The sequence below is a fragment of the Acartia tonsa genome, chromosome 4, assembly GCF_053477335.1.
Source record: "Acartia tonsa isolate MP-2025a chromosome 4, ASM5347733v1, whole genome shotgun sequence".
Taxonomy (NCBI): Eukaryota; Metazoa; Arthropoda; class Copepoda; order Calanoida; family Acartiidae; genus Acartia; species Acartia tonsa.
In genome coordinates, this window is record NC_137263.1 from 6,095,699 (window position 1) to 6,110,139 (window position 14,441).

The following is a 14,441-nucleotide window of genomic DNA, read 5'->3' on the forward strand; positions in this document are numbered from 1 at the left end:
CCCCCCCCCTCCTGCAGTGCCCTAACCCTGTCGGATCTACCCAGTACCCAATATAACATTACCTAACCTGAACTAAAGTTATAAACAAACAAACTAAAAACCATAATTTTATTCAAAATAAGGGGTTTGGGGTTATTGTGCTTGAAAAGACACTTTGAGGCAAACTAAGTTACAAGTTATCATTAGTATAATTTTTTTTAGCACAAACAGTATTTTTAGCCCCGAGGTGCCGAAGGCACGGGCTAAAAAAACTAGTTTTAATCTTATGATTGTACATTTTTATATTCGTAGAAAGCTGGATATAATACGATGCTAGACATAGTTTTTTCTTATGGATGAGAACCGGTTCCTATCCACCGGATTCGAATGAATACGAGAAACATTAATAATAACTTGTATTTTGATAATTCGAAGCAATAAACTCTTTTGTCAATTCTACTTGCTACAAAAATTGTTTTAATTGTAACAACCCTAGCATAAAAGGAATCGTGCCTTCTTGCTGAAAGAGGTGTCGAGTTCGAGTTCTGATGCTATGTCTGGCACGTAACACAAATAGCAAGTTCAGGGGATTGCATTGGCCCGCAATCGGGTGCAACACATTACCAAGCAAAGGTCTTGAAATCAAAGGATTGAAATCTGTTATATGTTACTCTGGTGATAGAGCTCAGTTATTCGGACGATGCTCTAAGGTTTTTGGACGGTCACATGAAGTTAAAAGAGGACCTCGATTCTACTAAATAATAGTTGTGACTGGATGCCGGCAGCAACATGTTAGCAAGCATTAGGAGGAGCTTACCTGTGTCCCAGAATTATAGGTAGCCACTCATTGTATGTGATATGCTGGATAACTGCACCTATGAACCTCCTTGTTTCCAAGTACACCCTAAAATTTATTTAAAAATCAAAAAGATTTACTTAGCTTTTTAAAATTCACATGAAATAAGCGTTAAATTAATTTTTACTTTAAAGTCTATCGCAATATGAAAGAGGCAGGAAGTATCTGTGTTTGTTTGTATGTCCAATAAGATCAAATAAACGATCTATACAATAATATTGATTAAATGCAGGTTTTAAGTTATTTGGAGGTGGGATGTGAACCCCTCCTTGTGTATGTGAGATGTGTATCCGAGCTATAAGTAATTCTAAAAAGAGGGTTAACTCCATTCATGTCTTGAAGGAAATTAAGCTTAATATATATGATTACCTGTCATCCGACCAATGGGGATTAATCCTGCCCAACTCTATGGCAACCCTGTTATGCTCCCTCAACCAGAGCGTGTGCATGGTGGCCAACCCTGGCTGCTCATTCACCCTGTCGTCACCCGCGTGGAAGCAGTGAAGGTTGGGGGTTCGAATCCTGCATTCTTCTTCAGCAGATTCGGGGTTTAATGGGGGTAGTAGGGGTTTTCTTATGTGAAGGTCTGTGTATTTCAACATTCCTTAAAATAGAATAAAATTTCGTTGAATTTTTACATTTAGAAACCTTTTTACCTTAATTGACATAAGCCTATAACAGCCTTATAATTATATTATTGTAAGATTAATTATGGTAGATATAGACACCAAGTAGTAATTCAAACGTAAAAATCCTGCACAAAATATTAGATGTTAAAATAATCCTTTTAAAATTGATAGGGATTATAATTCTTGCAAAGCCTTTAATTATCTTTTACGTTAATGAGGAAGGATGTCTGACAGTCTTCTGTGTGTTTGTACCAAAAGATCCCACAATATCGAAAAAGTTTTCCTTTATAGTGGAGCTTCTTTTGGGTCCAGGAAAGATTTTCCGTTGCAATAGATTGCCCATATAGGCCTTCAAGGGGCGCAGCTGCTAATAAAATAAAAAAGAACTGACCTCTAGCCATTAATCTAAGATTCTAAGATTGTGTTGATCTTCCGTAGTGATTCCATTAGTATTAGAGGTATTAAAATAGATATAAATAGAACTGACCTCTAGCCATTATACTTAGATTGTGTTGATCTTCCATTTTACTACTATTAGTATTAGAGGTATTAGAACAGATATAAATAGAACTGACCTCTAGCCATTAAACTTAGATTGTGTTGATCTTCCATTGTACTACTATTAGTATTAGAGGTATTAAAATAGATATAAATAGAACTGACCTCTAGCCATTAAACTAAGATTGTGTTGATCTTCCATTGTACTACTATTAGTATTAGAGGTATTAAAATAGATATAAATAGAACTGACCTCTAGCCATTATACTTAGATTGTGTTGATCTTCCATTTTACTACTATTAGTATTAGAGGTATTAGAACAGATATAAATAGAACTGACCTCTAGCCATTAATCTAAGATTGTGTTGATCTTCCATTGTGCTACTATTAGTATTAGAGGTATTAAAAAAGATATAAATAGAACTGACCTCTAGCCATTAATCTTAGATTATGTTGATCTTCCATTGTGCTACTATTAGTATTAGAGGTATTAAAATAGATATAAATAGAACTGACCTCTAGCCATTAATCTTAGATTGTGTTGATCTTCCATTGTACTACTATTAGTATTAGAGGTATTAAAATAGATATAAATAGAACTGACCTCTAGCCATTAATCTTAGATTGTGTTGATCTTCCATTGTACTACTATTAGTATTAGAGGTATTAAAATAGATATAAATAGAACTGACCTCTAGCCATTAATCTAAGATTGTGTTGATCTTCCATTGTACTACTATTAGTATTAGAGGTATTAAAATAGATATAAATAGAACTGACCTCTAGCCATTAATCTTAGATTGTGTTAATCTTCCATTGTACTACTATTAGTATTAGAGGTATTAAAATAGATATAAATAGAACTGACCTCTAGCCATTAATCTAAGATTGTGTTGATCTTCCATTGTACTACTATTAGTATTAGAGGTATTAAAATAGATATAAATAGAACTGACCTCTAGCCATTAAACTAAGATTGTGTTGATCTTCCATTGCGCTACTATTAGTATTAGAGGTATTAAAATAGATATAAATAGAACTGACCTCTAGCCATTAAACTAAGATTGTGTTGATCTTCCATTGTACTACTATTAGTATTAGAGGTATTAAAATAGATATAAATAGAACTGACCTCTAGCCATTAATCTAAGATTGTGTTGATCTTCCATTGTGCTACTATTAATATTAGAGGTATTAAAATAGATATAAATAGAACTGACCTCTAGCCATTAATCTAAGATTGTGTTGATCTTCCATTGTACTACCATAGACATTAGAAGCATCAATGAATGAAGTGATCTGGTTGATTTGATCTCGTGGTCCCAGGGAACAATCTCGTCGTGGTCCTAAAAATAAATATATTAGAATAGCTTCCTGATATCTCATTGACCCCTATTATTAAAGAAAGTTTTGTCTTCAGCAATTTTTGCTTTATCACTAATAAATCTATAAATATAGATGTATAACCCAGACAGGTATGTGGGTCCAGTATTGGGAACCTTTTTCGTCTGCTAGTAAATTATTTTCTTCTCATTTGTAGCGACTTAGCTGTGTTAATATTCCCTATGTGACGCTATTAGTTGATATTCAAAGACTTAATTGAAAGTCGGCACAAAATTCACGTGGTTGGGACATACACTTATTCAACCCCTTTCCCCTCTATTGTTTTATTCTAAACACTACAGTTTTTAAAAGTTTTATAAAACAGTAACTAGATGTTGCACAGTTTTTCAATATTTTCCCCAGTTCAATGATATAGCTTGTAGTAAAATGAATGACCTGGTGAACTTCTCACAAACTCCATGCAGGTCACATTGTGCTGGGAATAGAAGGGGTCATCAGCAGGTATCTACATAGATAGATAGATAGATAGATAGATAGATAGATAGATAGATAGATAGATAGATAGATAGATAGATAGATAGATAGATAGATAGATAGATAGATAGATAGATAGATAGATAGATAGATAGATAGATAGATAGATAGATAGATAGATAGATAGATAGATAGATAGATAGATAGATAGATAGATAGATAGATACATAGATAGATAGATAGATAGATAGATAGATAGATAGATAGATAGATAGATAGATAGATAGATAGATAGATAGATAGATAGATAGATAGATAGATAGATAGATAGATAGATAGATAGATAGATAGATAGATAGATAGATAGATAGATAGATAGATAGATAGATATATAGATAGATAGATAGATAGATATATAGAAAGATAGATAAATAGATAGATAGATAGATTAATTAAACCCCGTAATACCTATTAGAATTGTCCTTCATACCTTGATTTACGGGGAATCTGCCATAATTCCCCCCCCCCCCCCCTCCTCTTTGCAAGGACTAAGTAATGATGTATCTGAACGTTATTTCAGTATAAAACTATATTGCAAAATATAAACATTAAAAAGGATGAGAACACCCATAAAAGCAGAGTTCGAAAATTGAAGAAAAAATAATTATTATTCCTATTCCTAACCCCTGCGGGGGTATCTCTGTGGGGGGCTATACCTGCGGTGTACTAGCCCTAAGGGACTACTCCCACACCCTTATAATGATCGTTTGGGGGGGGGGGGTGTTGGGAGTACCCAGGCTCAACATGGTACTTTGTGAAAAGCGCCAAATTTTAACCCTTTAAACTGTCCATCCTGTACTTACGTCGTGGCGAACAGACCCTAATTATAGAAAAAGCTTCGCTTTCAAAAGATCAATTTCTCGGTTATTGGTTTTATCTGCAAAAAAATATGAACAAGGGTGAGAGAACGCTTTCAGTAGCGCAGCTAATTAATTAGAAAATGAAAGAAAATTATGAGATTGTTATTTATTCTTATTATATTACTATTACTTCTTAAGGGCGTTTAGTCGAATTTTCACATTAGTTATTTTAGGTTAGGTTAGGTAAAGTTAGGTTAGGTAATTTCGACGCAGGGTTGCGCAATGGGCCCCGCAGGGTTAGAGCCCCGCACAGGTGCTAGAAAAAGGGAAAAGGCTACTGTGGAAATGCGACGAAACGCCACTTAAGAGGCGTTGCCACGAAAGGGACTATACCAATAATCTATTTTAGAAGTCTCCATTACATATGGTAATGGTTTCGACTGTTTTAGTGCTATTATATTTTGTTATAAAAAAATCTTTAAAATTTTACAGAACTAAAAACTAAAGTTTTACGAAAGTTAAAGATTGAAACATAAAGACAAAAACATAAATATTGGCGTTCCTTCATTTGTAGGTTTATTAAAATGACTTTTATAAAATCTTTATTATGTAATAAAAATTGTCAGTGTCCAAGCTTTTACAAAAATAATAATTTTGTCATAACAATCATAATCATTATTTGCCGCATACATCAATTTCTCGTCCATTGTCGTATCCCGCAAGATCCTTGCTTATAGAAAAGCTTCGCTACAACTGTTTGTAAGAGATGATGACATAAAAAATGAAATTGATCTTATAATGTCACACTATTTTATTTTGCCAAGGATAGATTTGTAGCATTTGTACATAATTAGGGCGAGTACTTCAAAAAGGTATTACGTCAGAGACATTCAGTTCTATTTTGGTTTTAATGTTCTATTATAAATATAAAAAAGGTACTCTATTAGTATAACAAGAAATGTCAGTATATACATTTTTATTCACGCATTTTATATTAAACTTTCGATTGTAAGTTATCCTATTTTAATTTTATCTTGCCGTGTATTTTTGGTCATAATATTTGTAGCAGAGCTACTCTAGAACTTAATCACTGGGAATAAAATGTCACTATTAAATATTGCAAATATTTTGCTATTTCATTTTTAAAAGTTCCAAAATATTTTTAAATTTTGTATACAGCTACTAGACTTACAACTAACAGATACTAGACTTGAACAAAAATAATTAAAAAATATATGTAATAATTCTGGAGGGAGGTATACTTTACCTCTATAGGTTTACAGTCTGGATGTAATAATTCTGGAGGGAGGTATACTTTACCTTTATAGGTTTACAGTCTGGATGTAATAATTCTGGAGGGAGGAATACTTTACCTCTATAGGTTTACAGTCTGGATGTAATAATTCTGGAGGGAGGTATACTTTACCTCTATAGGTTTACAGTCTGGATGTAATAATTCTGGAGGGAGGTATACTTTACCTTTATAGGTTTACAGTCTGGATGTAATAATTCTGGAGGGAGGTATACTTTACCTCTATTGGTTTACAGTCTGGATGTAATAATTCTGGAGGGAGGTATACTTTACCTCTATAGGTTTACAGTCTGGATGTAATAATTCTGGAGGTAGAAAATGGTGATTATCGTCGCAACACTTCAACACAGATTCATTAAAACCCCTAAAAGTAATCATTATTAGTTTTAGAATTAGCAAAGCTTAGGAATGGATGGGACTTTGGACTATAAATCATACTAGTACACAAAGATTTTTAAACGTTGGTTGGCACAAAAACTCTGGGGTCTTTATTAAATCATGATTGGTTGGTTTAAACCAACAATTACCTTGTGGTTGGTGTGGATGTAATATCATGATCCAGAAACTGTCCCCACTGCATCACCATCATGGTGAACTGGTGCGTGTTCTTACTCTCGTCCCGGTGCACAATGCCGCTGATTATGCGCGGATTCGGCAGCGGCCCGTTCGACACTGACCGCCGGAATTCTTCTATGCCATCACTAAAATAATCCTGGTTAGCTTAGCTTTGTTTCAGATGGTCGAAAAGTTAAGGGAAATTAGACATTATTCTATTTTAGAGTCATTTTTAAAAATGTGTCTAACATTACCTAACACTCTCTATCTGTAACTGAAGCTGTACCTTGTCATTTCAAAATCTACCAATTAGACCCTTTTACCCCTAACAGGGAAATAAGGGGTGGGTATCAGGAAGGGAGTAGACATTGGCCAGTTTTTTACACAATTCCCCAAAGTTTTATAATAACGTTTTCTTATTCGTTGGATCAGCAACTTTGGGGACTTTAATTTAATTTTGATTGGTTAGTTTATTAAGTTGAATGTTAAAACGTTTTAACAACCGTCAATTGCAACCTACAGAAGGGGCAACTTTGGAAATGTACATTAATTTATTCGCCATTGTTTTATCCCTTAGATCTCTGGGTGGGGAGGAAGGGGAGAGGTTACACTAACAATTTTAATCAACTAAAAGTCACGTGATATCTAGTTATAATAATAATAATATATTAACCTGTAATCTGGGGGTAGGAACCTGAGGAAGGGCATGAATGAAGAACCCCCCCCCCCCTAGAAGGGGTGTCTGGGTGTCACGTGATATCTAGTTATAATAATGATAATATATTAACCTGTAATCTGGGGGTAGGAACCTGAGGAAGGGCATGAATGAAGACCCCCAAGAGGGATTCTCTATGTTGTTACAGTGCCCGTCTGGGGTGCGGAATAACAAAGAAAATCCTAATAATAAAAGATTGATAAATCAACATTAATGTTTAAGCGCTTCTTTGTTTTTGTTTAGGGTACTTAATGGTAAATAGGTGTCTTTTTAACCACAAAATTTAGATAACAGCAATTAGAAAATTAGAGTTTTATAATCAAGTTAAAAAAAATCAAAACAACAGACATTGTCAAAACATTAAAATTTGTTTTCTTCCAAAACTATCATTTTTAGCTAAAAGAAAGTAAAAATCAAAACAGTTATTCTTAAGGTGCAATAATCCTTCAATGCATTTAAAAATCTGTCACCTGAACATTCCGACTGTCTAGGTTCGTCTTGTCTAAAATGGAGGGGACATTCATCAAAAATGGAGGTTGTCCTAAGCTCCACTCGCTCCAAACCATATAATACTTGCTGTCTAGTCAACATGAACCTAAATATAACAAAGATAATTATATCTAAAATGGAGGGGGCATTCATCAAAAATGGAGGTTGTCCTAAGCTCCACTCTCTCCAAACCATATAATACTTGTTGTCTAGTCAACATGAACCTAAATATAGGATAGTTATGTTAGAACTGGAGGATATACATTAAAATGGAGGTTGTACTAAATTTACTACGTTTAAAATTTTAATAGTTCGTTCGGATCAAGTAAAGCAGAGTGTGCCAAACACAACAAGTAAAACAGAGTGTGCCAATATTTCATCAAGTAAAGCAGATTTTGCCAATATCTTATCAAGTAGGGCATAGTGTGCCAATATTTTATCAAACAATCAGCATAAAAAAAACGTGTACGACAGTAATTTTTCGAATATTATAAGATGCTTTACAAACATGCATTTAAACGGACATACATAAAGAGAAACATACGTTTGATATACACTACAGATTGCAATACTAACAGACATAAAAACAGACATAAATATATACAGACAAATAAACAGACACATTTACAGATATACCTACTAATATACATATAAATAGAACCTATATAAAGACATATGTACAGATTAAGAGGCATACGGACAAGCAGATATTCACATACAGTCAAACAGACGTTAATACATACAGACAGACAAATAGACATCACGTAGCATAGCATACGCATTCTTGGACAACAAAGTACTTAATGTTGACTAAGGAGACTGCTAGCATGGAGCATAGCATATCTATACTTGGATAACAAAGTACTTACTGTTGACTAAGCAGACTGCTAGCATGGAGAGTAGCATATCTATACTTGGACAACAAAGTACTTACTGTTGACTAAGTAGACTACTATCATGGAGCATAGCATATCTATACTTGGATAACAAAGTACTTACTGTTGACTAAGGAGACTACTATCATGGAGCATAGCATATCTATACTTGGATAACAAAGTACTTACTGTTGACTAAGGAGACTGCTAGCATGGAGCGTAGCATATCTATACTTGGATAACAAAGTACTTACTGTTGACTAAGGAGACTGCTAGCATGGAGCGTAGCATATCTATACTTGGATAACAAAGTACTTACTGTTGACTAAGGAGACTACTATCATGGAGCATAGCATATCTATACTTGGATAACAAAGTACTTACTGTTGACTAAGGAGACTGCTAGCATGGAGCATAGCATATCTATACTTGGATAACAAAGTACTTACTGTTGACTAAGGAGACTGCTAGCATGGAGCATAGCATATCTATACTTGGATAACAAAGTACTTACTGTTGACTAAGGAGACTGCTAGCATGGAGCATAGCATATCTATACTTGGATAACAAAGTACTTACTGTTGACTAAGGAGACTAATATCATGGAGCATAGCATATCTATACTTGGATAACAAAGTACTTACTGTTGACTAAGGAGACTGCTAGCATGGAGCGTAGCATATCTATACTTTGATAACAAAGTACTTACTGTTGACTAAGGAGACTGCTAGCATGGAGCATAGCATATCTATACTTGGATAACAAAGTACTTACTGTTGACTAAGGAGACTACTATCATGGAGCGTAGCATATCTATACTTGGATAACAAAGTACTTACTGTTGACTAAGGAGACTGCTAGCATGGAGCGTAGCATATCTATACTTGGATAACAAAGTACTTACTGTTGACTAAGGAGACTGCTAGCATGGAGCGTAGCATATCTATACTTGGATAACAAAGTACTTACTGTTGACTAAGGAGACTGCTAGCATAGAGTGTAGCATATCTATACTTGGATAACAAAGTACTTACTGTTGACTAAGGAGACTGCTAGCATGGAGCGTAGCATATCTATACTTGGATAACAAAGTACTTACTGTTGACTAAGGAGACTGCTAGCATAGAGTGTAGCATATCTATACTTGGATAACCAAGTACTTACTGTTGACTAAGGAGACTGCTAGCATGGAGCATAGCATATCTATACTTGGATAACAAAGTACTTACTGTTGACTAAGCAGACTTCTAGCATGGAGAGTAGCATATCTATACTTGGATAACAAAGTACTTACTGTTGACTAAGGAGACTACTAGCATGGAGCATATCTATACTTGGATAACAAAGTACTTACTGTTGACTAAGGAGACTGCTAGCATGGAGCGTAGCATACGCATATTTGGACAAGTTCTTCGCGCGTTTCTTCTGTTTATTGAATACCGAAACAAAGTGGGCTGGGTCAGTTTTGTCCAATTTTATCCCTCGCTCATATAACGCCTTCTCCTGTAAAACAAAAATAAAAAATATAAATATAAACCTTAAAAAATTAGCTTGAAAGTTTTGGATCTACTGCAGTTCACGGTAAAATATTGCTGGTAAGCAATATTTCCAAAAATCTATGAATTTTAAAGGCTGCTAGCTGCCAAACGGCTGAACGTACAGATCATACCCGCACACCATTTTGAGCGTCATAAGAAGGCCTACAAATAATCTGGAATAGCCAAAATCCAATGATGCACAGGGAAAGCTTCACTGAAGAAAAAACGCGTAAAATATGTCTTTTTCGCGCATTTCTCTGCACTGCGAGATAATTATGCATTATTGATTTATGGCTATTCCAGATTATTTGTAGGCCTTCTTATGCCGCTTAAAACAGTGTGCGGGCATGATCTGTACGTTCAGCTGTTTGGCAGCTAGCACCCTTTAAAATTCATAGATTTTTAGAAATATTGCTTTCCAGCAATATTTTACCGTGAACTGCAGTAGATCCAAAGTTTTTGATGTTACTGCCCTCCTATTTACAGACTTTATTTCGTCTAAAACGCAGGGAGGGAGGATACATGGACTGAATATTACTATGGTACCTAAAGTTCTATAAACGCGTTATCTAATTCACAGGATCAAAAACGTTTGGTACTTCTACTGAATTTTAATTGGATGGTTTCAAGCCAGTATTGTATAAACTTTTCAACCAATAATTTTGATCTACTGAAGATACAAATTATTTTTTTTGTCATATTCTGATTTTCACAAAATTCACAAAAATATGTAAATTTTTCACCATTTAATTATAGAAATGCTAAAAATTTATTCAAATATAATACTTTAATTTTTCCAAAAACGAAAAAGTTGAATCTACCAAAACTATACCTGAACATCGATAAGGAACTGGCTCTGGTTCAGTCCATATCTGATCACCTTCTCCAGAAGGGCCGCGTGCTTCTCATGCGCGTCCAGCTCTGCACCAGTGGGCACGCCCCGGCTCTCCAGCAGCTCTTCAAAGTCCCCGCGCTTCGGCACCTGCCGCGAGTTTATCTGGCCCTTGGACTGCGCCTCCAGCGATTGCCAGTCGCCATTGCTGGTGTCGAGAGCGGATGGCAGCTCATTTAGTTCTATAGTGGCACGGATTAGGTCATCTAGCTGGTCACCATACACTGACAGTATAACTGTAATATATCAGAAGAAATAAGTGATGTCTCAACTAAGGCTATTAACTTTTCAGCTAGACATTCATCTGCAGCAAATTGTATATGCTTTTTAAGTGCTTTTTTTGCTTTAATGACGAACAACGTCTTACATTAATTGGCTAAATTTCTCGCCCGAACCAGATTAGATCAAGTCTTTTTAGGTACAACTGTGGCTTCACTCTTAATCTTGGGCCCCCCCCCCCCTAGAAAAAAAGTTTCCCATTTATATCTTATAATTTGTTGTAAGAAAGAAAGCAATTTTACAAGGGGAAAATATTTTTTCTCGGGGCTCTTTATGTCCAAATATAGCCTAAATCCTACCATGGACCAATGCGATCTAATAGAGAAGATCTTATAGACAGATAGACATTCTTTTACTTTAATATATGTTTAGGAATAACTTTTAGCTTGACAATGCCATAACAGTTAACATTTTAGGACAGTTAATGTAAAAAAAATAATAAATCAGGTAATAAATGCTATAAACGTAAATAAAAGTTTACCTTGTATAAAAAGAAGAGTCCAAATTATGCCATTTGTAGCAACCATTTTCATCCCTAAACAAAAATATATATTAGATGATAAATTATACAAAACACATCCTTCTTAATGCTATTATCTTTAAGACTGGTTGCTTTGGTCCAAGCCATGTTTCTAAATATGCGCCCATGCCTAGAATTTTTAAAAGGATTTTAAGAAATAAAGACAATGTATGATAAAATTGGTATACACCTCTAGTAGATTAAAATTATTGGTGTAAAAGTTTGGACACTGCTAGTTTGTAACATTGGATCAATAGAGTTCCCAAAGTTTCTAAGCAAACATTGGGGACCGGTATAAAGTCCATTGTCTCCTCACCCAATTAAAAAAACTGAAAGATCCATTTTTTTTATAAAGTGCAAGGCACAATTTGGAAAAAAATAGTGTTAGGAGTTACATAGCAAAAAGTCTTATCTTACAATTCTTTGCTGTTTAAAATTTCATAAATTGATTTTTGGTTATGTAAATATTATATAAGCAAAGTATTTGATAAACCATGGCGATCGAATTTTTAGATATACCAACATCAGTTTTTCTGCCTCACTATAAAATGCAGCAAAGAATGAAATATGAATCACATAATTTGTTCAAGAATCCGGGGATTTCAAACAGTTTAAATAATTTCAGGTGGAATAGAAGAAGTTCTAGCCAGGGAGTAAGGGAGGGGACAATGGGCAATTAATTCAATTTAAGAGTTTTTGCTGAAAAGCAATGAAAACCAGATTTATCAAGAAAATTTGACCAAAATTGTAAAGGGATCATGGTAATATAATTTAGAACAAAATTAGTTCTAAGAAAAAAATCATTTACTTGAAAATCAAATTACCAATACATTACAATGTAGTAAACATTCTGTAATTAATCACTTGAAAAATCTTGTTTAGAACTTCGTCAACCCTTCTCATATATTTTAAACTGCCACCTAAATTCAAGGGGTTTTTAGATTGTTTAATACATAAATATCACAGTAGAGTTTCTTTACATGAAATGACATTTTCTTGGAAAAAAATATTTGTTAAAACCAGCCATCAATAACAAATTTTTATGTCTGCTATATTCAAAACTAACTCAGATAGTTAGCGGGGCATTGATGCGCTAGTACCCAAAGTCAGTCAGAACCTGCTGAATTTGTGCACATTCCCTTTAAGCCAGTACCCAAAGTCTGAGACTCTTAAAAATTGAATATTTGATCCATTGTCCCCTCCCTTACTTCCTGGGTTCTAGCCCATCGAAAAAATCATGTATCGTATCGTATTATAAACAATTTTCCACGAAAATAAAATGAAAATCACAGAATTAGTTCATGTTATAAAATATAAATTTATTCTGATTTTTATTTTACAACCCGCGAAAAACTGTCTGTAGGACGATGCAATAAATTACTATAATTTAGTACATAATCCTAAAACTTTGAAAGAATGTAAAGGTACAAAATTTATCTTTAATAGTCCATCGATGCCTGAAATCTAATGGTTAACTAAGATGAACTGAATTTAGTTTCCGAAAGTGTGCGTAGCTTCCGCGTCCTATCTCAATATTTGCAACTAGCTAAAACAGCTTCAAACTTTAAAAAAAATCAAAATTTGAAAAATTTAAATTTTGAATGTATAATGTATAAATCGTTTATACATTAAATCGCTTTTCCATTTGACCGGAGTCGCTGAAAATAGGGTCTGCAATAATTGGGTTATCTGCTGTACACTTTAGGAAACTAGGGCTCGAATAGGAAATCCATTTCAGCTGATCTTAACTAAACATATTTCTTTATCTTAATAGCGATGCTACTCTATAATTTATTGTATCACCCATACAAACGTAGAATAATTTTGTCCACATTGAATATCAACGGTTAATGTCAATATTTTTTTATTCAATAAAACATATTTTTATTTTGATGAAATAATACCTACAAACTTGGAAATGCGTTAAAATTTTCTGAATTTTCAAATATTGTCATCCTTGTTATTATTTATAATACAAAAGTGAAGAAATACACAAAATTCAATGATTCATACAATTTGTTAATCCTTGATTAAATATTTGGGGTATAGTCCCATTTGTGGCAACGCTTCTTAAGGGGCGATTCTTCGTTTTTTTTCACAGTAGCTTTTCCCTATTTCTAGCCCCTGCGGGAGGCTTTAACCCTGCGGTGCCAATTGCCTAACCCTGTGGGGCAATCACCTAACCCAATATAACCAAACCTAACCTAAAATAACCTATCAAAAGCCATTTTAAAAATACGACGAATCGCCCCTTAAGGGGCGTTGCCACGAAATGGACTATTCCCAATATTTGTTTATCATAACTGTGGGATTCATTCTTTGGCAATTTCACACAAAGAAAAGTTAGGGCACCGCAGGGTCAGGCTTTGAAAGGAAAAAAACCTAACCCTTTCTTCAATTTATTTCCAAATAAAGGTGGGGTCATTATTGTTCATTGTCCCATCCCTTAATATCCATAATACTTGAAAAGATTTTTTTTTAATTCGCTTATCGCCGATGAAAAATTAGTAAATTTTAGTAAATACGATGCATCACCACCACAAAGTGCAATAATTAATTTGTACTTACACAATTAATAATCATAATGTTTACAATGTACGCAACAAAAAATTACAAGATTTTGTG

At 34.2% G+C, this 14,441-nt stretch overlaps 1 protein-coding gene across 1 annotated transcript in view; it reads right to left on the reverse strand.

Moving 5' to 3' along the window:
- Nucleotides 1–14,441, reverse strand: part of LOC145315801 (immunomodulatory peroxidase-like) — a 35,729-nt gene that overhangs the window by 17,860 nt on the left and 3,428 nt on the right. The window contains exons 2-12 of the mRNA XM_080155892.1: nt 11,778–11,831; nt 10,958–11,253; nt 9,942–10,090; nt 7,694–7,818; nt 7,297–7,405; nt 6,481–6,654; nt 6,227–6,317; nt 3,743–3,812; nt 3,184–3,309; nt 1,205–1,439; nt 797–883 (exon numbers count right to left, since the gene is read on the reverse strand). Coding sequence (XP_080012018.1) covers nt 797–883; nt 1,205–1,439; nt 3,184–3,309; nt 3,743–3,812; nt 6,227–6,317; nt 6,481–6,654; nt 7,297–7,405; nt 7,694–7,818; nt 9,942–10,090; nt 10,958–11,253; nt 11,778–11,829 — 1,514 coding nt within the window. The 5' untranslated portion in view covers nt 11,830–11,831. The remainder of the gene's footprint in view (nt 1–796; nt 884–1,204; nt 1,440–3,183; nt 3,310–3,742; nt 3,813–6,226; nt 6,318–6,480; nt 6,655–7,296; nt 7,406–7,693; nt 7,819–9,941; nt 10,091–10,957; nt 11,254–11,777; nt 11,832–14,441) is intronic.